Here is a 26,331-nt window from a genome sequence, read left to right on the forward strand (position 1 = left end):
AACTGTTTCCTGAGATATTTCCGAAACTGAAGAGCAAAACATGACAAAAAGGGGGGATGGAAATTAGAACAGATTCAATTAGCAGAACTTCTCATCCTTGCTAAAAATGTTTAATTGCAAAAATCTAATTAAGGTAGCTGCAGCCTCTGTTCCCATTGTATTCTTCAAGAAAACAAACTGCACTGTGTCATTTCCTGTTCTTGTTATACACTCTGTCTGTAAAACCTTCAGCATTTCCATGCTATAGCTACAAAAAGCCTGCAGAGATACCTCATAGTGTTTGATTAGCTTGACTATCTCCCACACTTCAGTTTGATCTGCTCTTCAAATGCATTACCTGCTAGTATGAGAACACAGAAGGACGAGGAAAACAATCCTCAAAATAGGAGATGACGTAAATGAACACAGTTGCTCCTCGTTAATGTGTACCCTTTCAGAACTAGTTTCAATAAGGCTGTGCAAGGGATAACGTAAACCATAATTTGAAATGCAATTAAGAAAGCGATTGAGGCTTCCCCTTACACCTTGTAACTGTTTTATAATTGCAGCCTGTTTTGAGTGATCCCATGGTGCCCTGCCATGGGATCACACTGCTTACTCCACTGTCTGCAATACTGCATCAAGATGACAATACATTCAGCTAGCATAATGCTACACACGTAAGACACTTTATTTATGTTAAGTTCTCAGAATAAACTAGTGCACACTGATGGATTTTAAACTTTAGAAGGTATAAAAGGTATAGATATTTTCTGATTATGTTACCACAGAGAAATCAGTTTCACACTGGAACACCCAAATTTTCTTACTGATACACACAAGTGTGCACATACATATAGGTGCTTGTCCCATCTTAAATCTGAATGAGATGGGTCAGGTACAACACAGAGGGGGATATGAACACAAAGGGGCACATTTTTTCATTCTTTACCTCTTAGGTTGTACATGTAAAAGATGTGGCAAGATTTACTCCAGAAGAAGGGCTTGGAATAATGATTTTTCAAGACAAAGCAGTTGCAGAGAAACAAAGCAGGTTTCCTAACCCCAATGTTCCCATTAAAATCTGGTATAGCACATAAGCATTGAACAAAAGAGTATAGCATGAAGGTAGCCTCCTCTTTTGAAAACAGAGTGCCACTCACTCTTCCCCTGACTCTGAAGCCCAATAAATAAATAAGGGCTTTGAACAATATTTGCGCTAACAGGCATTCCTTTATCAGAGACAGTAGCAATTTTAAGTGTGTACCTTGTAACACGTAGAACAGAATAAACAGAGAGATCCAAGGATGAACATTCAGACCTGATCCTACATAGGCCATCTGGAGTCTTACCACTAGACCTCCACAGCAAGGGAATGAATCACAAGAGGCCTGCCCATGGTCAATCAGGAAGACCATGACAAGAACAGGTGAGTAATACACAACCAGTATCTGGAGAAGTACAGGTAGGTCCTGCCTGAGCTACTCCACTCCACCACTATCAGCTTCACAAACTGCAGAATGAGTCATGAGAACACAAACAGCCATCACATTCAGCACGCTGGGTTAAAACAACCTTTCTAACCATCTGAGTTTGCCATCACTCATCAACCCACCTCTTTCCCTGCAGGTCTGTCACAAGTGATGATACAACAGGCCAGTCAAAGCAGACTGCCAAAAAGGTCAGAACAAAACAGATGACTGTTTTAAATAAGAGATCATAAGAAAAAAATCTTTCTATTCTCATTGTATTGGAAAAAGCCTTCAGTAAGAAGAGAATAATGGCTCATTAATTCAATCTCATGATGAAAATTGGAATGAAAATAGGAAAAGGCACTCTTAACTCTTTCTTGCGAGGGCCTGAATTAGTCTCAGGGCTCACCTAACCTTCACTGTATTGACTGAGGGGCACGGGCACTACAAATAAAGTACCTGTTACCACCATAGAAGTTATTTCCCGTCATTCAAATGGTGTAATCATATTAGCTTTTGGAAAAAGGATTAAAAGGAGATTAAAAATAAAACATCACTCTGTATTATCTCCACCCTGAAAATTACATAGGAGAAGAAAAATTCAGAACCTCAGGGCTGATAACCTTAGTTATCAGCGTGCAATTTGCATTCCATAGAATAATTCACAAGCCCGTCAAAGAACAGATAATGACTTGATTCACTGTTGTTGCCGTTTTCTGATAAGCTGTTTGCTAAGCAGCAGAACAGCCATAGCCAGAGTCTGACATTTTTTAGTCAGAGTAACACTGACAGTTAAGAAGAGCTTCTTAGTCCTGACTGCTTAAAATGAAAAATCACAGCACGCAACACCATTAACCTCACTTATCAAGCAGAAAATCTGGCCTACCATGAGAAAAATAAATGGTAAAGGTAAATTCTCAAAATTCTGGATATACTCCCAGCTGTTATCATTATTTAATTTATTTACTGTATTTACAGTAAAGAGAAACAAATATTATCCCCATAGAAAAGCTGTGATTTAATTTGTATAAAGCTCGAGCAGTGTCAATATGAACAGATGTGCATATCGAAGCAGAAACATCTGTAACACTTCTCTTCCTGTGATTGCTTGAAGAACCTTGACAAAAGACCAAGAACAACTTCATTGTTCATAACAGAAGTACTAAAAACCTGGAGGAGGAATGGAAAATTAACATGTTTTTTTCAAACAGTAATTGTTAGTGAAGAAAACTGATTCTAAATCCTTGCTTGTACTCAAGTTATGTATTTTTTCCTACTGAAGAAATATGGATATCCCATTCACAAAGAGAATAATAGCCAAGCTTAGACAGAGGTTTGGAGCTTGCAGCATACAAGTGCAGGGGTTCACATCCACAGATGCAGATCAAATGACTGCAACAGACTCTTCCACTCAAATACAAGATTTCCAATAGCATTTGTAGAAATCTTAGAGCAATAGGATAAAAGACAAAAGATGAAGCCTTCTGATGAGAACTCTCCTTTTGCCTTACAAACCAAGACAATGTGTAATCACCCTGCAACCAACTGAACACGTCTCTGGAGTAAAGCAAGAATTGCATACTAAAGGAAACTATGATGGAGTTAAAAAGAAAAAAGGGACAATGTCTAAACTTGACTTCACATAGTTCATTAGCTAGAACTTCAACAATTATTCAATCTGAAATGTTACATGAGATTATAAGTGAAGATACTTTGATATTTAAAAGGTTGAGTTTTATTATCTGCATATTTTCCAATGAATTTGCCCAAATGGCAGAAGTAAAGGTCTACTCGTGGAAATGGCAAACATAAACAATTAAATCTCCTGCCCAGGTGAGACAACAGAACTCATACCAGCTATAGTAATTAAATAGCTGAAAACTTACTCAGCTAGACAGTGCTTTTAAGGTCATTCACTTCTTTGCTTATACTTGCTAATAACATTTTGATTTCAACACAATGTTCTCAGATAGTACCTTGATACCATTCTCAATAGGAAAAGAAAAAAAGAGAAACAACCAACAAATATAAGCACACTGTGTACCTTTCATGAAAGAAGAGAGACAACAACACTGAACACAATATTGGAGTGGACAAGGCTGAAATAATAATCAGGGTGCTTCCAGTCTCCTAAGATACATGATACAGCATCACTCTCCCCCCAAAAAAAAAGATTATTGCCCTTTGTGTACGAGGTTTGGGAGACACTTAATTCTGTTCTTATATTTGATGACATGATTTCATTATAAAATAAACTGTATCCTTTAGTGGATCTTATTTATTAGCATTCAAACAAGCACAAGGATGAGGTGAGGGTCAGAGAACCTCTTCTTAGAGAATACCTAAGGGCAGAGCACTCACTGAACTACCTGAGCCTGCAATTCTGAAAGCTTATCAAGGAAAACAGTGCACTCAGTTTCAGTGCCACAACTTTTCTTCCACACCCCCAGCCGTGTTTCATTATCTAGGGCAATAACCAACAGACTCCTGATTTTCTCACTTTCTTCTCCTTTGCAAGTACTCAGAATGATCAGATGTTTAACACACACATGCTGCTATCCCATTATCATCCTGAGGGCAATGTTTCAGTTGTTACAAATTGGACAAATGCTCAAAACTATGACAGCTCTAATCTTTTATTAGTACTATTTCTATACTGAATAGATTACATAAATCCCACAGTAACTGCAGGCTTTGGCCAGAAATCCAGAACAGACGTTCAAGAAAATCCATAAAAAGAACAAAGAGCCAAAGCAGTGATGAATATAAAGTCTCACTGCTACAAAGAATGTCAGGAAGGGCAAAAAGCTGGTTCATGAAACAGTATAAGCTTTTAAACAGCATGTATCTTTAAAAACAAAACAAACATACCGATATCACAGCACACAAAGAAAAGCTGTGGATGTCCCTGTTCACTGCAGGGGAGTTGGACTAGATGACCTTGTAAGGCCCCTTCATCTCAAACTACTGTGTGATTTCTAAGAGTTAACAGAAATAATCTTTCAAAACTTCCTCCCACATCAGCAACTTTCTTACCTTTAAGAGCCATAACCCTGGCTGACAGGTGTTTAGTGACTACTAGATCAAGGGGCCTTACAGCATTCCTGGAATCATGTTTTAACAAGAATTCAGACATGCCCAATGGAAATGGACCCTATACACTCCTTCCCTTCCCAGTGGTATTATGTCACTTTTGCGATCCCAGAACAGATGCAAAGCTCTGTCGAGAGAGAAATATATGCTCATCAGACAAGAGGTAAGGCAAGTCACAGATCTCCTAACAAACATAGAGATTTACCAAAACCTTGTATCAGACAGCACTGCACTGCCTTTCTCAACACCTGGTCACACACGCATTAGGACAAGGAGTGCAACTTCTTAATCGAGATTAGCGTATACATCATTTATATACGCAACCTGGGCTACACAAATGCCCCCAAATTCTGGATCCAGCATGTAAGCTGACAGTACAGGAGATGCAGCTCAGCAATCCACACTGCCAGTAGAATTTCTTGTCCAGAGGCAACTCATCACGCACTTGCTGAATTCCAGGAAGCAACTCTGTAGTGGCTGAGCAGCATGAGTCATGTACTCAGCAGTCACTTTCAAGAGGAAAACCTAGGAACAGTTAATGCCAGGTTGTTGTGGCAGTAAGAAGAGGAAGCAGTGTTTAAATAAAGAATAAGACAGATATATGCTCAAAACAACCCTTTCCCCCCCACCCTCCCAAAACAACGAAAACCAACCTCAGCGACAGTCATTACTCCCTCCCCGGATTGCAACTATGTTTATGTACAAATATAATTCAGATAATCTGCTTTGTAACTCACAAAATCATTATAAAAAATGTCAACTTATCAGACGGGACAGCACATAACAGGTAACAGAACAATCAGCAGACTATCACACTTCTCTACCAGCCATAAGAGATGACTGATGAAATACTTCTCAAGTAAGAAGTGACGTCTGCTTGTATTCCTGATAGATCCTCCCCTCTGTTTATATATCCCCATAATAAGCACGTGTAAATCTTTACATTTTAGCAGCACTGTTCTTATAAGTACACAAGCAGTAGTAACTTTGTTCACTATTCATCATCCATTTTAGGTTTGCTTAAAAACTTGGAAGTTAAGAATTTTCAACAACACACAGATAAGTTAAAAGTCTCCTTGTAATTACAACAAAGAAAATTAGGGATGCTGGATGGAAAGAAGACCCTCTGTAGTGTATTTTAAAAAATAATAATCTTGTTTTTAGATCAAACTTAGAAAATAACCGTAACAACTAATCAGCTTCCCTATCCATCCTCATCCAGAAGAATCTAAGAAACAACGTACAAGATAAAGCAGGTAAGAGAAAAATATAATGATGAAATTACAAATATTTCTTCACAAAGGCCCTTAAAAACTACCACCAAGATGAGTGCTTGGACACAAACAGGAGAGACAGAACTGGACATAAGCTAGTTATTACAGGAGAACTTATTAATCACCAGCCCTTCACCTCTCCAGCTCTAATCCACAGAAATACTGGCTAACAAGAGGTTGATGTGAAATACCAGAGGGATGCAAGCACCTACAGTAATAAATGTAGAAACTGCTTCTGTCAGAAACACTCAGCACCTGTGAAAGCCACAGTCTATATCTCCCTGATTAGGCACACAAAATAGGCACCTTGAAGGCCCGAGCCTGTGCCTTCATTCGATTTAATTACTTCCTGCAATCAATACGTTGAAGGGAAAAGTAAGCATCTGGAAGGCTTTTCTGCATCTACTTTGAAGAAGAAACGCAAGCTGCATTACTTACATTGCCAAAATGCTTCACTCATCAACATGTCTCACAACCATTACTTAAACATCCACAGGGGAAAGTCTGAGCTGGCACAGACTGCTCCAATACTATTTACTAATACTACAGACAAACCAATACTATCAAGAGCCCTGCCTATGCATTTCTGCACTCAATCACACTCCTCCATGATCAAACTCAGGTTTGTGGCGATGCTTCTACTACAACCAGCTAAAAGGCAGACTATGTATTTGGTCATTATTTTGGTCAGAAGAAAAGTATATACATCCCAATTTCATGAATATTAATCTGCCTTCATCAGTTCTTCTTAAATGCTCATTTCCTTGTGTCTGTTGAGTTACCTTTCACCAAATATATTTAAGCCTCTAAAACTGCAATGGAGAACCTTGCCAGGAATTAGCCAAGAAGAGGCTAGCTCAGAGTAGGTGCTTGGTCTTAGGACGGAACTTATCAGTTGAAAAACAGTGAAACAAACGTGGTCCAACTCAATAGCAAAAAACTGTTGGTTGGCAGACAGCATTAAGCTAACTTTCACATGATCAGTTCCTTTTATCTAATTCATTGCTTATAAGTCATTCATCCAGTCTCCTCAAGCACTTAGTACATATTTAATTTTCACAACACCTGTTCATCAGAGACATAAACATCACCATCTTCCCAAGGACGCTGTGGATGCCCCAGCCCTGGAGGCATTCAAAATGAGGCTGGATGTGGCTCTGGGCAGCCTGGTCTGGTGGCTGGCAACCCCGCACATAGCAGGGGGTTAATACTAGATGATCATTTGTGGTCCTTTTCAACCCAGGCCATTCTATGATACCCATTCTATTCTGTGATTCTGTTCAGGCCCAGGTGGAGTTACACGACTCTCCCTTCTCAAAAATTCAGTATAAGCATCAATGGCAAAGCCTTGAGCTGACAAGCTCATTTTCATCCCACTTTTCTCTCTAATCTTTAACATTTTGTTCAACACTGATCACAAGTTGAAGTGCTGAAAAACACATGCATATCTCTACCTCAAGGCAAAGCTGGCAGGACTCAGTAGGGAAGACTATATTTGTTGGAGATTTGAATCTCTTTAGGAAATGAATCACTTATATCATGCCCCTCATAGAATTAATATTCAAGGTCATCAACTGAGTTCATAAGTCCAATTAACACCAAAGGAAGCTGAACAGCAAAACAGTCTCATTTAGCCGTCTGAAAATATGCCCAATAGATCTCTATTAAACTAATTAAAGAATGACATTCCAGACTGAATGTCCAATCATTGCACTTCCTTGGGGAAAAAAAGTAACCCATGTGCTCCCAAACACTGCAGGTTATGTGCTGTTTAAATCGTTGGTGCTGGAAACAAATCTGATACAAATGTTACAGCTGAGCCAGCTACCTACCTACACTTCAGGAAACAGTATTGCCCACCCTGCCCTATGGCTCAGTAACGGGCTGAGCACTAAAGCAGAATCTGCGGACAAGTCACAAGCAAACCAGGACAAAGAAAAAGCCAGCCCTTGTCCACACATCATGGTGTGGACAAGTACATAGCTGGTTTAACACATACAAAACATCTGAACTCATCTTCCCCTTTCTCACATTAGGACCACTGTCTCAAAAGATAAGTTTGAAGAATCCCTACTTATTCAGAGCTGTGGTTTCAAAAGCAGCCAATGGCCTTTTATATCTTAAGGGGAAAAAAGGGGGGGGGGAAGGAGGAGGGGCAGAGGTACAGAAAGAGTAACAATTTATACTGTCTCCTCCTCATGAGCAGAAATCACTGCTCAATTTCAACAGAAAAACAAGGGTTTAAGTAACAGTGCAGCCTCTCCAATTAAAAGCACTAACACCAAATACTGTGCTGTGAAGAAGGAGAAACAACACTGTCTGGGGCATTTACTAGATTTGCTATGTCTGGAACTAAGCCAGTATCTACCTCAAATGGGCATGAATCTCTCTTCCACATTTTCATGCAGTATAGATATGCTACAACTTGTGAACTTACCAAAATACAACACAGGGAAGTACTGATGTATTTTTCTTGTATTCAGTATATTCTAGTGACTCAAATATCTCCTGCTAAAGAAGCTTAAACATTCCCTATGCACAAAGAGTACTCCAAACACTCATTTATCTTCTGCTCTTGGAATAGGACTAATATATATTATATATAATATATATCATATATAAATATTATATATATATACACACACACACATAAAACATACATATATATATATATATAATTTATTTATTTTTCTCCTGAACTATTTTCCAATCTACCCTTAGCACTGCCAGTATGTTGTACCTAAGGATTTCAGATCCAGATTATGGACTAGGTCACTTAAAGATGCGTGCTGTTTTTCCACCAACCCTATCACAGAATATTCCAGACTACATTCCAGTCTCTTCACTGCTACATCCAGAAGTGTTATAGTAGAAAGGGTGAATGGAAGATTCAAAGTGGACAAGCAGCCAAAGGCTGGTATGTGTTAAAGCAGATGATGCAATCCACTGCTGTTCAAGATGAAAAAAAAAGTTAAGGAGCATGGTCAGGATCTCTCCATAACACATCAGTCTTAGTTGTATTTCTGGTCTATGCCTCATTTTCAAGCCTATCTTTTTATGGCATTAGGAATCAAGCTGTCACGGTGCTGTTCTTTAACAAATAACTAGCAAAAATGAGCTTTTATCATCATTTCACTGGTACATCACAAAGGCAAACTCCAGCCCAAGATGAGTCCATCTGGAGTCTAACAGGAACTTGAAGATTAAGTTCAGAGTACTGGGACTGTCACGTGTTGTGCAGCAGTGCCATATTGAAGATCCCACTACCAAAGCTGCTATTCCAATTCTCTAATGTACTTTTCAATTTTTAAGCAATGAAAAACAGCAACAAAAATCCCACTCACTGCCTTCACATTGACACTTGTCAAGATTTTAGCTTTATTTTAAAAAGAAAAAAAAAGAAAAAAGGTTTTACATTAAAACTAAACAAATACAACAATAAAAACGTTGAAAGAAGAAGAAAACAGGCGTATCTGTAAAGAAGCATTAGGCAAGTGAAAAATGAGCTAACAGCCAGCTAATTCATATGGAACGAAAACAGTACTTATAATAAAGAGACATGTCTTGTATAAAAGACAAAGGCTGGCAAATTGGAGGGTAAAAAGCTAAATTTTCTCTAACCACACTGCACAGTAAACAATCTAATGGATCTCCTGGGAATTACTCATCTAACTGCGTTGTCAGTATATGCATCTGGAATTGGTTGTGTCAGATCTGTGCTACATCCATTCCTTATTGACAGGAGGCCACTTATGGACCACAGCTGATAGGCATCCAAGTCAGCCAGCGTACCGCTCTTATTCCTTCCCTGTTTGGTGACTGCTCTAGAAAAAATGAGCTCACCAATTCCATAATTTTCCTTGTGCAAAGCCATACCAAGATCAGTGGAGAGAAACTGGGCAATAAAAATACTCCCAGGAGGGTATTATTAATGTGGTTAAAAAAAAAAAGGTCATCTTTGTCTGCAGTTATTAGTTGTTGCTGTCCAGAAAGATATCCAGGACAGGATAACTTCATAGCAACACTACTATGTGCTCTCTTATAAGCTCAATTATGTATTGCCAAATACTTCTGAATAAGAAAGGGTACTTTGGAATATCAAAGATTTCAATTGACTTCTTCCATGGATCTGTTGAGAGGTTTTTTGAACTAACACAAGCTTTTTTAGCATTCATAACATTTTCCAACAAGGAAGCGTTTCATATCTTAATTATAAGCTACGTGAAGCAGTATATACCCTACTTTTTTCGACACTGAACTTGCTATTCTTATCTGATGTTTCTTAGTGGTTCTATTGGAAGGGACAGCTATGGTGTTCAGGGCCAGGCGGGATGGGGCCCTGAGCAGCCTCATTTAGTGGATGGTAACCTTGCCTATGACCAGCTGGTTGAAACTGGATGATCTTTAAGGTCCCTTCCAATCCAATTTATTCTATAGTAGCAAATAATTTTGCCTGTGTACTTTCTTCACAGCATCAATTTCTAAAAGGAGATCTTAAATAGCACTTTCACTTTATAGGTGGCCAAACAAGGATGAGAAAAAAGGATGAGGCATACTCAAGATAATTCAGCAGGCTAGAGGGAGCATTCACAGGAACTGTATTATTTGAGTTCCTAGACAGCATCCCATCTATACAATTATGTTTCTAGAATATTTATTTTCAATAAACAGGAACTGATCTAGATTTAAAGGAAAACACAGACACAGAGAGAACTGAGAAGCATCACCATACTGAAAGCAGAATGTATCAGACCATAAAACAGCCCTATTTTCTAAGTGAAAAGACAAAGCTACACATAATTAACCCCATCATTACAATTTTTCTTACATTTTATTCATGTATGGAAGCCAAGATAATATACACAAATTATTCATTAGGGTTAACTTAAAGACGTGTGTATATATGAACTAATGAAAGCACAGATTCAGTCTCTTCCTACCCACCTCACTTTTTTTGTTGTTGAATTTTTACATTAATTTACCAAATACTCACATTCTATCAGTCTCAACACTGTATAGTCTTACCTTAGCTGATATGGAGGTATCTTGATAGCAGCATCAGGAGAATCCAAGGTTTCTGTATAACAAAAGGAAACAGACTTAAAAAACTCCATGTTCCACACTAGTAATAGAATCTCTAAACCAATGATCCTAAAGCTTGCACCTACTGACATAATAACTGCCACAAGTGCTCCAGTTCTCCAAAGATCTACCAGGACATTGGGTATCAATGAGAAGGCACCAACAATTCTGTGATTCTCTGATTCTATGAAATAATAGCTTTTCCTCAGTAAATTCCCTTTCATATACAAGCATTTCAGCAGCACAAAACTGGAACAGTACAGAGGATACCAGCATGGCTGCTGTGCAAGCACATCAAATCATGGAGCAAAATACAGAACACCAAACTGAAAGGCCAGTAATGAGACAGCAACAGGTATGGACTACCACAGACTCTGCTGTAACAGTATACCAATAAAAACAAATCTCTCCATCTCATCTGCCATCTCAATACCTAAAGCAATGTAAGGTGCACAGTAATCTTGATATATGTTTCAGTCACACTGACCAGAGCTCTAAGCAGTTATTGCCAAAAGAACCTCAAATCACAGCCAAACAACTCTGAAATTTACCTAACCATTCACATCGCATTCACTCAAAGGAACACATTTTAGCAACTATTCCATTATACATCAAGGATCACAGAGCTCACGGAATCCAGAAAAATACATATAAAGTAACAGTAATCCAGCTTCAGAAATAGAAACCCGAACGTAAGTTAAGGGCGTTCGTTTACCGTGATTTATGAAATGGAGAGGAGGGAAGGGGATGAGACAACACAACCCCCACACAGAAGGGATCCGGTTGCCACTGACACCGTTATCTGCCTCGGAAGACCCACGAAGCCAACGCCGAGAGCGGGGCGGAGGGGCACACGACCGTCTCTCGGACCGCTGAACGCGTATCACAGCACCGAGCCGCCCGGACCCTCGAGCCGCTGGAGGCGCTCCGGTCCTACCGGCGGCAGAACAAGTTTTTGCCGAGGTCTCGCTGCCGTCGGCGGTACGGAGCCTGCCCCGCACTGCCCCGCTCCTCCGCTGCGCCCACCCGAGCCCCCAGCAGCCCACGCCCCCCGCCCTTACCGATGGCCCATGTGCAGCTCTCCTTGATGGCCCTGTGCTTGCTCCCCGACGCCTCCTTCTGCAGCTTCCGTAGGATTTCTTCCATCTTGCCTTCCCGTCGCGTCGCCGCGGGGGCACAGGTGCGGGCAGAGATGGAGGAGATGGAAGAGCAGCGCGATGCGGCGCTGGAGCTGTCCCCGCCGCGGCCGTGCCTATGCGGGGACGGTGCGCGGCACCCCGCAGCCTGCCTGTCGCCGCTGATGAATCACGCCGAGCTCCATGGCGGGGACACGTCAGTTGTTGCCGCGGTTGAGTCCCTCCTCCTCATCCTCCTCCCACCCCGGGCAGGCTCCTGTGGCGCAGCCGGGCTGGGGCCGCGCCTGGCCCCGCCCGCCGCAAGCAGAGCCCGGCGGCTGCGGCCTCGCTGCTCGCGGTGCCGTGGGGTCTTACTCCGACACCGGGGGGAGAAGCGGCAGCAGCTGCCCACGGCCGGGAGGTGTATCGGGGTCGGGGAGGATGCGGCTCGGCCGGTCGCCATGACGACCGGCGACCCCATCCCGCAGGACGCAGGTGTGCCCTGCGGCTCCGCCTCGGCTTTGCAGAGCTGAAACACGGGTCTCGCCGTCGGCCAAGCCCCGGGAGGCAGCCGAGGGCGCAGAGCCACGGAGCGAGACAGCCAGGCCTGCCTAGCGGCGTGTGTTCAGGGCTTATCGACCTCTGAAATGAAATAAATGGCCGCGTGCCCAGTAGGATCCAGGATCTGCACTGATTTTCCCAGCTGGAGGATGCTGAGGGGCAGCCAGTTTGCTTTCACCTGTGCCCACAGCGTGCGCTTCCCCGTCCCCAGCCAGCCAGCCAATCAACCCTTGCACTGCTAGCTCAGATCTGCCTCCTTGTGCCCCTGAACGCTTTCTGCCCAGCAAAACTCATCTTCAACATCTTGTTCCCTGCCTTACCTCTAGGAAACGCAGCTTGCCCTTTCTCTGACTGCCTTACGTTAATTGACTGTGTTATTGCCACTGCCTTGCTGGAGAATAAACTCTCCCAAAAGGTGCAAGAGGACAAACAAGATAAGAAAAGAAAAAGACAGCAAATCAGAGAGGCAGCCTGTGCAGCAGCTGGCTGTATTTGTGGTTGTCTCCTACCTCTAATTGGAAGAGTAGCAATTGTGAATCACCAGACAGAATACTGGCACGTGGTGAATCAGCCATAGCGTTTCCCATAGGGGACTGAGCTTTCAAAGTCTGTCCATTATCCAAATTCTTACAAGGGCTGATCCTGCTTGTGTCAGGAAGTATAATGAATGCATAATCCATAGGTGCATTTTAAAGCCAGGGTGTAAAACTTATGTCTGAAGAAAAGGATTAATAATGATGCCAGCAAGGTCTGTAGATGGACAGGGAATGTCTAGAATTACAGCACTTAAGGATTAGAAAAACATGCTGTGGCAGAAAAACAATTACATTTCAGATTCCAGGGTGCAAACCAGCCTCTGAACAACTGGAAGTAGTTTTCCAGAGTTTCTTTATCTCTAGCTGTACTCTACCACCTTTCTTAGAATGAGCAACCTGCAATAGCTGCCAGCAATGGCTAGTAACCAGGGCTGTCCATGTACTGTGGTGCTCTAAGTCAAGGATCTGGCTGAAGTGGAGATTAATTATTCCCTGCTTACGTGTCTGTCTTCTTTATTCTGTGATGTGTGTAGTGGGATAAGCATGGGAGTCAATTTCTATCTTTTTAGATCTTTCATAATTTTTTTTTCTAGGGGGCAAAAACCAAATCAAAACAAACAAACACATAAACCCCCCAAAATAAAATGAAATATGACTGTGGTAGTGTTTGAGATATTTTTTAATGCAGACAAATATGCCACAGATCATTGGGACCCATAGAACACTAATAAATATGTGTGTGTCTATCCATTGTGAATAACCAATTGGTTATTTTCAGGAAACAGTTGATTAAGTTAATTTTGAATTCTAGATTATTTTCTAGATACATGCAACACAAAATCACTAGTTAATTTTACTGAGGTCTCTACAGGAAACCTTCTGCAGCTCAAATCCACATGAGAAGATGCTGATGTCGCTGAATCAAGACTTGCACTTAGAATCATAGAATCCTTAGAGTTGGAAGGGACATTTAAAGGTCATCTAGTGCAGCTCCCCTGCAGCGAACAGGGATGCGCACAGCTAAATTAGGTTGCCCAGGCTTGATCCAGCCTCACCTTGAAAGTGTCCAGGGACTGAGCCACATCTTTGGGCAATCTGTTCCAGTGCCTCACTGTAAAAGTCTTCTTCCTTACATATAACCTAAATCTACCCTCTTTAAGCTTGAAGCTTTTTTCCCTTATTCTACCCATGCTGCTTCTAAACATTTTTCTTTACAGTTGTCAAAAGAGTGAAAGGACTGCAGGTGCTCTCTAGAGCATCTTAAGATATGTCTATAAGATTAGGCAGATGGAAAAAACAAGTAATTCACAATGAATCTTCTCAAGAAAACTCATTTCAGAATACCATGAGTCTGTTTGCTGACACTATTCATATGTGGTTTGCCATCTCCTTGAACAACAGTTCATCAGTCCTTGTCTCTTATCTACAGTAAATGCATAAATACTCAGTAACCATATCCTGTTAAAACTCTTGTTTTAAATGCATTTTGTGCAGACAGGGTGTCACATTTATTTACGTGCTTTGGGCTCCTTTCCAAGGAAGGTGGTATGGAATGTCACAAGATCTGTAAGTCCAGCTACAGAGTAGGGAGAACGGTCACTCTTATAGCTCTAAGTCCTCCTTTGCCATGGCCTGGCTCTCAAAAGCCAGCAACCTTCTGCAGTGGTAGAAGGTACAGAACTGTCTTTGACTCCTTGCACAGCTCCAGCTTTGTCCAGTTGGAAGTCAGAAGAATCTATGCAGATCTTGTAACTGCGGGATGTTGTAGTTATATATTACTAACACAGACAGATATGCAGGACATTTCTGAGACTCATTTGGTGATGCTGTTGATCTTTTGCAATGTGTGAATGCAGGTTATATCCCAGGATAGATCCATGACTGAACACAGCTTAGAAGTGTGTGAACAAAACCAACATACTCAACATATTTGAAGCAGTAGGATCATATTAGTACAGCTCCATTGGGCTTGTAAGCAGAATTATGAAACAGCATATGCTTGCCTTGATACTACTACAGCCAAGTAAGGATATGTAAAAAAAAAAAAAAGGATATGTGGTGCTGGTTTGCTTTTGCTGCATATTGCTCAAAAATAATCAGTAAAATGAGCGTAGCTGCAACATGAGTTAGCTAGCATCAACTAGGTACCAGACAGCTGACACCAAATGAAGTTCCTTCCTTACTTCTGAAAGGCACCTTCTGAAATGAAGACCCTTCCTTACTTCTGAAAGGCAGCAAGACTTGGCAAACAATACCTTTGCTGGGTTTTGTTTCTAGTTTTGCTTGTAGAGATTGTAACTATGTCACTGATGACAGGATGGCATCTGTCATTTTTTGCTTGATTACACAGAGTTACTAGAGGCTGGCTGAATACTCAATCATGTTGTTCCTGAGCAGGTGCTGCTTCCTGCACCCTCCACAGCATGACCTTGCAGAGCAAAGGTACTGTGAAGTGCAGTGACAAAGGGTGCTGCTGAGAGCAGGGATTGGGAGCTGTGAACAAAGCTAGCGTATATTCAGCAATGTCTTTTCAATATAACCATACAGAGTTTATTCTGTAAAGAACAAGTGAAGCAAAAGTGAAGTCATGAGACCCATACCAGGACAGAAATGAGACTCTGGCCTTGTTGATGTGCTTTCTGCAAAGACAAATAAAAAGCAAAAAATCCCCCTAACTGCCTTCAATCTACCATAATCTTCTCATCTCCCCACAGAATTGCAGAGGCAGTCAACAAGGGTAACAGAAATGTAAAACAGCCATTCTGGGTCAAATCAATGTCCTTACTATCCACAGACTTATTTGTGACAGATTTGTTCTGTATTCTTGGAGAGAATGGAAAGGCTGCCCCCTCCTCAGGTAAACTCCCACAGTTTCTGTTCATTTGCAGACTAAGCAGTTTCTGAGATGGGGTTTTATCTGTATGTATTCAGCAGTACCTGGCAGATTTTTCTTTGTGAATGTATTGAATCCTTTTGAACCTTTTGACTTTCACAGCCATTTTTTGGCAGCAAGTTCTGTAGATAAGTGGCACACAAACAAAAGAAACATTTTTGTAACATTTTAGCTTTTTTCTTTTTTTCTGCTAGTGCTGCCAAACATTCATACTATGAGAAATGCTGCATAAGTATTCCCTATCACTTTCTCCATGCCATTTATTATTCCTTACACATTGATCATGTGCTCTCTCAGCTGCTTTCTTTCCATTCTGCAGGAAAGAATTGTTAATTTTTTCATATATCAGCTTTGGTCATGCTAATTGCCCTTCTCTGTACCAATTCCAGTTCTGTTCTACCTTGAAATTAAAGAGCTTAGAGAAAATAGTAAATACATGGGAAAAGGGTAGCATGGAGATATGAACTAAAGCTCCTTCTTTGGTCAGTGTACAGTGACAATGATACAAAGATAGTACAAGAGAAGTGGTGACAAGTATCCAAAAGATTATTCAAAGGAAAGACTCACCCAATAGAGGCCTTCAGTCTGCTGGAAAACACTGAAGCAGACCCCACCAAAGAGCAGTCTCAAAGAGATGCTGCTTCAGTGGTGGTCAGCCCTTAAATGAGGTCTAGAGGAGGTGGAGTCAGGCTCCACCCCTTCCAGGAGCACAGCTGAATTACCCTCACCTGAGCTCCCACAGCTGATCTGAAACTTGCCTCAGTTGATTAATCAGAGGTTCAGGCTGTGATTACCAATCTTCCATACAGTCAGACTCTACTAAAAAGGGGGAAGGAAACTAAAAGGCTTTAAGAGGAAAGGAAATTAGGAGCATCTATAGAGTTAAACTTAATATCACAAAAGTTCCTAGAAAAGTTGCCTGGAATATAAATTTCAGACTTGCTGTATCTCACTATTCTTGCTTTAATCCAGAGGGTTCTCATAGTCTTAATCTATGGAAAGAGAAATGAAAATGGGAGTCAATGACCGCTATAGGTCCCTTCCAACTTGGGATATTCTATGGTTCTATTCTAAATGGTAACAAGAATACATTATTTGGTTGAATGTAAAAGCAAGGATTGTACCATCTGGCCATCATATATTTAGTATATTCAAATGTTCAATAAAAACTGTCAGAAGCTGTATCTAGAAAGACACTGAATTGATAATTTGTCATGATGCTGTTTGAAATGTAGGTTGTTCAAAATTCCAAACTTATTTGGGTTTGCATACAGTTGAGGCCTTTGATTGAGAAAGATCTTTCTCACTCCAAGGGAACAAGGACTTCATATCATCTACATCTGCCAGATGCTTGTGAAGCACAGCTGAGAAAGGTCAGAGAGACCTAAATATATCCCTCTACCAGGGCAGAAATGGGTTGTGATCTACATACTCTGCTCGGTGTTAAACATGTAAATAAATGTGTTGAAGTACTAGAAATAGTTCTAGAAAAACTCAGTTTGTGTTAGGATTCTATCTAATGTGATTTTAAAAAATGGATAAGTAGATTTTCATGTCACTATTTTTAATCTTAATATATGCCTCCTCTGAAACAGATCCCCATGTTTGTTAAGTATAGAGACAAGTAAATGGAAGTACAAAGAGAGAAATTAAGTAGAAATTTATTTGATGGTGTTGATTTACTGATTCTGTTCTGCCACAGGCAGATCAGTTCAAAACGAATCACCTGGTTTCAGTGGGAAGTTGCCCATTTTACAGTGCAGCAGTGACAAAATTCATATCAGTCTTCTTTTTATGCATTCATATATTATTCACATGTAAAGCTTAAACACAATAATTTTGTTCATTATTTCTCTTTGCTAGCCCCAGAAGGCTCAGAGATGTGGTTTGACTCTGTTATTTAACAGTGCTTATTTGCCCAAAGTGTTCTGATTTAAGAGAGAAGATTAGCTCCAGAACATACTTTAGTTCCTAGTTAGTATACTTTTCTTCTTCACAGAAATTTATTTCAAGGAAGGTAAACCTTGGGCTCCAACATCTCTTCCAAAAGAACTGTTAAGCCCAGATGCTTTCATCCTCACAGACATTACTTCTTGTTATCTCAAAGTAAAGCATGTTCTATACTTCCAACATGCATCAGAAGACTTGTTTATACATCTGTCTCTGCCATGTGTCAGGACTGAATTCTTGAATTTGGCATTTAAATCTGCATATTTGCAGAAAGGTTGATCTTTAAGTGGATGTGTAGCATAGTGACTGGCTTGGATGATCTTCATAGGACACTAAGGACAGCAGGCTGCCGTAAACTGCCCCATTATATTGCTCACTGAGTGATGCCCTTTTATATTTCACTACTTCTATTAACCAATATGAAGTCAATGCTCAGATTACTATTGGCATATCCTTTCTGGAATTGTAATTGAGGCAATACAGCATTCAGCTTCCAGTTTCCTTGGAACAGACAGTAATTGCTTTGAAGTCATGATCTGAAAATCCAATGTTAAGTGGCTATTGACAAAATCTCTTATTACAACAACAGGCACATAAGCACACAGCCTTTTAGGGTTGAGGGAGGCTACTGATATCCAAATGTGAATTTCTACAAGCTTTTGAAAATTGGTCTCAATTTAAATGGGAAACATAGCAGAAAGACAGAGCTTACTAACATGTAGTTTGAAAGGGGATTTCAAAGGATGTCATTGCAGACTTCCGTGCTGTGATTTCTGTAGCTTCCAGATCAGCTACACTGAAGATATAAATGAAAAATCTTGAGGAAATAGGGATCTAATGAACAAGGCTACAGATTCTTCCAGTATATAGAAGTCAAATTGGATTCTTTCATATCTGTTGTGTACTTGAGGGTAACCAGACATAAAAACAGATGACTTGGATATTATTAGAATGATGGCCCCTTAAAGAACAATGACTATACTGTCAGAATTTATTTAATTGGCTTGATCTTAAACATAGTTGTACACAGCAGAAGCCTGGCTTCATTACTATTGGAAGTCTCACTGATTGCAGTGGTACATGATTGTACATATGGAACTCTTTCACCTCGTGTTACTGCCACAATTGCAGCCAGCAGAACTCTCTGATTTAAAGTCTTACTGATATGAAAAAACAGGACCTTTTCTGACTTGGCCCTTTACTTTTGTAATATACTATCTGTCATTTGATCTGTAAGTGCTTACATTGCTGCACAGTAGCCACACTGATTTGCCCTTTTTGTCTCCTGGACACCTGGGAATAGGGAGATAGGAAAGACAAAGAAGTCAGACATCAGACTGAGGAGAACTGCTCTTTTAATTGAGGATAATTTTTGCCTTTTCAGTGTTTAATTCCTCAGAATAATTTTGTGTATATTGGCGTATTTTAAGAGAAGACATTAGACTGTAACATGGAAATTCTCCTGTCTAAAATTCAAAAAACAATGAATGTACAGTTATGTACCATAATATTTGAGTTCTAGTTTGAGTTCATAATGTTCTTAATTAATAACACTATGATTTCCTGACAGCTAGTTAAACAAAAGGTAATGATGAATCTGCCCTCTTTTCTTTTTCATCTCTTAGCAATTCTGTCCACCTTCATGCTCTACTGTTAGTATTTAGTTAGAATATAGATCCAAAATACAATTATTGAAAGAACACTGAGGTACAGCCTGTGCATCATGATGAAGTCTAGTTACTCATCCAGTTTCATGCCTCCACACAGTTCTAGCCTCTTTGTTCTTTTCTCACTTTTTCCATGGCTTCTTCATCACAGCTCCTCTCTGTGCACAGACACTTTCAGCTATCCTCATTGCCTTCCTGTCCCATGTTTCTCTCCACAACAGATAAAGTTCGCCCTGTATAAATGCTACTCTGCCTTGCCCCTTGCCAATGACTAATCTCAGACAGTCCTTCTGTCTTTTTTCAGAGGAAGAACAATTCTATACCTTCATAGATACTTAAAGTTAGATGACATACTCCAGTAACTGGGACAGTTCTACTCTGAATTAGGTTAGATTAACCTGGGCAGAATTGCATGCTTCTTCAGTAATCTCCTTTTAGGACAATTTATGTCTAGTTTGGGTCTTGACCTGGACACCATTAGAGTACAAGAGAAGCAAATCTTCATCACATACTCATGACAGCCCACAGGTGTGCAGGCTTACAAATACAAGGAAATTTGTATTTAGTCCCTCACAATATATTTAAGCATAAAAAGACTCTCCAGAATTTCAGCTGATAAAAACCTGTGTAGACAGATACTACGAAATTTGGCAAGATTTGGACAAGTTTTCAAACATGCATCAAGAATCATAACTCGAATTCACAATCCTCATGTAGATTTTACTTTAATTCTTCATGCCAACTAACAGTGGTAGCACATCTTCTCATAGAAAGATTATCACATCGTGTTGACACTGGCAAAACATCTTCTTTCTTTTGTCTAGTGAAACTAATCTGAGCAGTCACCCCCACTCCTAACCAGATGGAAGATTTCAGCCCTGGTTAGTGTTTGGCAAAGCTAATGAAAATGAGATCATACTGTGGCAGCTTCCGGGTAAACTTCAAACTGTCCCACCTGAACACCAGCCAACTGAAGACATGCTTATGTTTTACAAACACAATCTTTGTTTCATATAGCCACAACAATATCATTCATTTCATTTACTGGTGCATTTCTGACCCGTTTGGAGAATGATAACAAATACCAAGTGCCTAACTTTAATTATTTCTTCATTCAAGAACAAATTAGTCCAGTGGTTGCCCACATCAAGGGAAAGCTGGTCTTTATAGTTCAGAAGAGCAGAACATTGCTGTCTCATTACAAACAGCAATGCAGATATCATAATAAAAGAATTTAGTCATGTTGCTTACAGATACACAAATGCAGCACATATGAAATATAAATAATTATTTCTCATTTAATTAAGCTCCATTTCATAGAACCACAGAATCATAGAAGCGTTACCATTGGAAAAGACCTCTAAGATCACCTAGTTCAACTGTCCCCACCATGCCCACTAAACACGTCCCTCAGTGCCACATCTACGTGTTTCTCAAACACCTCCAGGGACAGTAACTCCATCACCTTCCTTGGCAGCCTGTTTCAATGCATTGCCACTCTTTCTGAGATGAATTTTTTCCTAATATTCAATCTGAACTTGTTTTGATTCAGCCTTGTGCAAAATGTTGTAAATTGATTTGCAATTGTTGACCAATGAATCAAGACAAAGGCCAACCACCATTAAAGGATTTCTCTTCAGCATGCAGCCTTCCCCAGCAACATGTGTTAACATACTTCACATATTTTGTGCAGCTGCTGGATGCTTCAGTGCATGTACTCTCTTGGGAGGGCAAAAGTAATTTCTGTCCTCTCTGCCTCCATTCCCAAAGACTGCAGCTTTACACAGGATAGCTGGTGTCTGTATTTGCAAGTCTCTATGTATTCTGTATGTGTCTCATAATTGATCGAAATGCACTTCTGAGAAGGAAATTCAATGCGCATCCCTGAAATGTACTATAAGGAATCAGTTTCTCAGATGCTGTCGTCTGACACAGGGTATTTAAAGTCACAGAATATAATCCAGTAGAGTTACACCAACAGAAGAACTAGGTCTATCCTGCTTTACACTGCAGCATATATATGCCACAATTTAAAGTCTGTAGTCTCATAACCTAAAGAGAAAATAAAACACCTTGGTGTTAATTATATTTTATTAACTTAATTAAATTGAAGAGAAATACAAGGAATAGACATACTGCTTGTTAATCTTTTCATTAATGATCTTTGCCCATTAAGTTAGCAATGAAACCAATTCTACAGTAATTTGCATTCCACACACGAATGCAAGACATTAGATTACAATCATATTTAGTGAGAGAAAGCCCTTATATAGGCATGATAGTGACTCAGGTTATGTTGCATGGAGGGTTCGTGTCCTTTTTCTTTATGTTCAAAAAGAAGCAAAAATGCCATGTAACAAAGCTGCATGTCTAGATGAGATTTGTCTCAAATTGCAAGATGTATGCTTCCTATGGATGGTGCATCTTTACTGACACCTACATGTGTCTCATCAGTTATATATACACACACACACATATATATATACACTTCTGATTACTTTCCCCTTTAATCTATTCACCTCAGCAATCACTGCTTTCTGATGACAATTCTCTAGAAAAGGAGCTGCAAAGGTTTCTCAAATCCTTACAAGACCAGAAACCCACATTTATATTTGTTTAACTTTCTCCTCGTTGAACATGGCACTGGGACGCATTTTCAGTGAATGCCTTCTGTGCTCCTCAGATATCTCACAGCCTTGCTGTGGTACTCAGTTACATATGAAAAACATTTATCGCTTTATGCTTTCCTCTACCATGGGCATTATCCCTTAAATAATTCACACTCCATTGTGCCTTACTGCCCGAGCTGCAAACAGCATAAAATATATTTAAGGGCAGCCTTTACATAAAACTCACATAATTTCATATATGTACAGTTGAACAGCCTTGTGGAGGTTTGCTTCGAGAAATCTCCAGCTCCGAAGGAAATTTACTGTGTTACATGTGAACTGTTTTTCTCCTGATTTGTTTCTCAGTCATGAGAATAACCATCTTCAGTGCAAGCTGCATTGTCAGGGGAGCACGTACAAGCAGATAAATCACTTTTATTTCCTGGCTACACTTGTGATTTGGTTTGGGGTTGTTTTTTTTGTTTTGTTGGGTTTTTTTACATTTACAATTGGTGACAGAGCAGATGTCAGGGGCTCAGCTTGGTGGAACATGTCCATAAAATAAGCTGTCAGTGAGCTTTCCCTCTGTCTGAAGTTCATTTCACTTCCAGGAGGCTTTTTCTTTAGCTGGAATGAACCTCAAGGAATTGTGACTGTAGGGAGAAAGGAGCAGCCGAATATAACACTTCTGTAGTTGTCTTTCAGTTCTCTGTAGATCTTCTCCCTTAGGAAAGTGATACTTTGGGATCTCTCCTCCACCAGGCAATGCATTCTGAGAACAATTGTAGGAGTTCCTCAATTCTGCTGCTTTTGCTCTTCTATCATTAAAAATGTGTTTGAGAAGTGTGGAGTGGCAGGAAGCTTTCATGCAGACATCAGCACTGTGTGTGTTTGGGACTTGACAGAGCCAATGACATGAGTGCTGCCTCATTTAGTTCTTCTTATCAAGTTTCAAAAAACTCCCAGACCTTCAAAGAGCACATGCACACACATAAACCCACAAACAAAACCCCTTCGATTTCTATTCCCTTGGGATCTGAGGTAATTCCTAAATGTCTTATAAAAATACAACTAAGGCCTAGGGATGACAGAGACTTGTTATTTCTGCTGCCAGAAGTGCCCAGTGCACCAACATACACAGTCCTTTATACACAGACTGTAAACAGCTTTGCCCCAAATATTATTCAAAGAGAGAACACAGGTTAAACAGAGTTCAGTTTTCTTATTTCTTCTCTAAAGAAATTAAGGCATAGATTGCTAAAATTACTTGCCTAAAGCCACACACAGCTTAAGGAAGTGCTGTGTCTGAAGCAAAGCTGTGGGCAGAGAACTCCTGAGCCACAGCCATCCTAGCTTTTCAGAGTACTAACACGTAATAACATATTATTCAAAGCTGCTGATGAATCAGAATGGCTCTTTTCCTTATAAATGAAGGAGTAGCAAAAGGTAATAACAGCACTGGGTAGAAAACATTATAACTGTCTGTACTGTGCACTGCATTACTGAATTCTCCTTTAGAGAAACATATACAAGAATACAAAGGAAGCTGAAATCTGACGCATCTATAATTTATAATACTTACTATGTTTTGGAGATAGCCATCTATTTGTGAAGGTAAGTTCTTTTATTTACAGGTGGAGGCTGCTCATGATTTGCATGCTAATGTATTCACAGCTGCACAGCCTATAAATTAGCCTCAGGTTCAATATGGCAGTGCCATTGTCCTACTTGCTAGTATGTAATCTGATCCCAAATGTTCCTAATGTCCGCAGAATAAACCAGCCTAAGGGCAAACCTTCACTCCTGTATTGTTAGTGTACACACACAAATCTTTTCCACTTAAAAAGAAAGGGGGGGGAGGCAAAACCAAAAACAAACATGAAGTGACTGGGGGAGAAGAACCGACTAAGTGTTTCAAAAAGATGAGCACAAAAGCCTAATGCTCAAGGAATGCTGTTGCTACGTTCTGAGGTGCTAATACATCAGTTCAGCCGAAGGGATGAATTTATGGCAGCTTTTTAATGGGCTCCTGATAAAAATATCTTCATAAAGGATTAAGTCACTTGGTTGTCAAGCTGTCTGCATCCTAATGTGTCATCCCCAAACATTCATGTAGTGATTAGTGTGCCTAGTTATCTGAAGCAGACACTGAGGACCTTTCCCTGTGAGCCTCATAAAGGCAGTTCCTGCATTCATGTAGTAAGGAATTTAGAATCATGTCAAGATTTTGCTCCATCATTAAACTGCCCAAAAGACAAGACAATATGCAGCACAGACAAAGTGGGCACCCATGCATGACTCACAGCTGCAGGATGCTCCCTGTATTAATTCTCTCTGCCCAAGTTACCCAGATGCTATTGGACTACTTGGTCCACTACCAAGAGTTCAGCTTCTGACAGCTCTGCAGAGTCAACTTTGCTACTGCGATAAGTTGAAGAGCAGTCTCACCTCACCTGAATACACTTCCACCCACTCTCGTACTTTCCATTTGGTTACTTTTAACTGTGCTGAGAGGCAGATGTGCTATCCTTCAAATGGAGTAAAGTGAAACCCTTACAAACCCCAAACCATACCTTTATCATAGGAAAGATCTTAATCAGCGTGCAGTGATAGTGTTACTGTTGGTAAGCTTTCACCCACTGCTCAGACTTGTCTATGCATTACCCTACTGCTTGCATCATCTGGTCTTTTCATCTCTTCTCAGCTCCCCACCTACTCTTCCCCAGAAGCCTCCCTTCCTTGCTCTCTAGAGGCAGATGACTGTAAATGAGAGGATCTGAAAAAGATGAACTCTTTCTAGGTCTTCAGAGCAGGAGGGGGACAAGGCTCCTGGTCAGTGCACAGGTGTGGTGTTGGATTCAGGATCCAGGTGTATCTGGCACACAACAGATGTACTACTATCTTGAATTTCTTTATTATATTCTGGTTGATGACAAGAGCTGGCTATTTACTTATTTACCTGCAGATCTCTTGTTTGTCAGAGCAGGTTGAACAGGAGTGGAAAAGCAGGGCTCTGCATGAGTCATAACCCAGAAAAAGTTGCTGCCAGGAATACAGATTACAGTGCTTTGCAGCAGTGCCCAGGTGATAAGCAAAATCATGCTGTTGTTGTCTTCATGTTGTCAGCCTCATACCGCCAGGAATGACAAGATTCACTGAGATTTATTCAAATGAGGCTGTAAGGAGGGATATCTCCATTTTATTTTCTTATTTTCATCTTTTCCACAGTGACAGAAGAAAGCAGAAATAAAGCATGAAGAGAAACAGGTAAAACAGACATAGTAATATGGAAAAGATGTTATTATTGTTAAATTTAGGATCTTCACCTCACTACTGTTCAGTTCTACTTTTGATGTTGCAAAGAACTGCACAAGGTGAAATCCAACTCTGAGGCCCAGAGAACATTCATCCATCTGTGCTGCTGAGCCTGTTACATGGGTGGGAGGTGCTCCACCACCCTCTGCAGTCCCTGCAGCTGGTGGATAACTCACAGTCTAACATGTAGGGCAGTCCCGCTGAGCTCAGCGGGGCCTGGCTGGCTAACAGCTTGTCTCAAAGTGTGAGAGGAGTGCCTGGTGTTATTGAAATCAGACTCTGGGTAGCTGAAAGAGTTGCCAGTATTTGAGAAGTTCATCAGTGTTTCCCATGATTATTGTTTCTTCTTCTTTTTCCATCCATATGAATGATGGAATTCGCTGGACATGATTATATGGGTGCAACTGAAAATTATAGCACCAGAGCCCAAAACAGAGCTGATTCCCCTCCAGTTTCTGATTGCATTCACTTTCTGTATGTGGCACCACTCTCTTTATGGCAGCATGTGTAGAGAAAAAAAGATCTTGGTAGCATTTTTATTCAGATCAGCAGTGATAAAGTCTCTTTCCTCTGCCTGTTTTGCTTTCCTTTAAGCTTTTGATTAACCTACACCATCATACTTTGTACTGCAAAGATCCAAGGAACTGTTTCTTCAAAAATGGTGGCAAGGAAAAGAATGCAAAAGCTAGAAACAATCATTCTGCAATGATGCTTCGAAAGCATACATTTTCCTCTGTGTGTATTTAACACTTTACATCTTGGCCATATGTTCCTCTTCTCATCAA

At 40.4% G+C, this 26,331-nt stretch overlaps 1 protein-coding gene across 6 annotated transcripts in view; it reads right to left on the bottom strand.

The window, feature by feature from the left end:
• Positions 1–12,278, bottom strand: part of ARFGEF3 (ARFGEF family member 3) — a 76,691-nt gene extending 64,413 nt beyond the window's left edge. For 5 of the 6 annotated variants that reach the window (XM_015858408.2, XM_015858407.2, XM_015858406.2 and 2 more), the window contains exons 1-2: positions 11,962–12,278; positions 10,844–10,895 (exon numbers count right to left, since the gene is read on the bottom strand). In XM_015858408.2, coding sequence (XP_015713894.1) covers positions 10,844–10,895; positions 11,962–12,046 — 137 coding nt within the window. In that variant the 5' untranslated portion in view covers positions 12,047–12,278. The remainder of the gene's footprint in view (positions 1–10,843; positions 10,896–11,961) is intronic. The other variant, XM_015858409.2, reaches the window with a different exon arrangement.
• Positions 12,279–26,331: the final 14,053 nt, after the last annotated feature.

The sequence above is a fragment of the Coturnix japonica genome, chromosome 3 (genome assembly GCF_001577835.2).
Source record: "Coturnix japonica isolate 7356 chromosome 3, Coturnix japonica 2.1, whole genome shotgun sequence".
Lineage (NCBI taxonomy): Eukaryota > Metazoa > Chordata > Aves > Galliformes > Phasianidae > Coturnix > Coturnix japonica.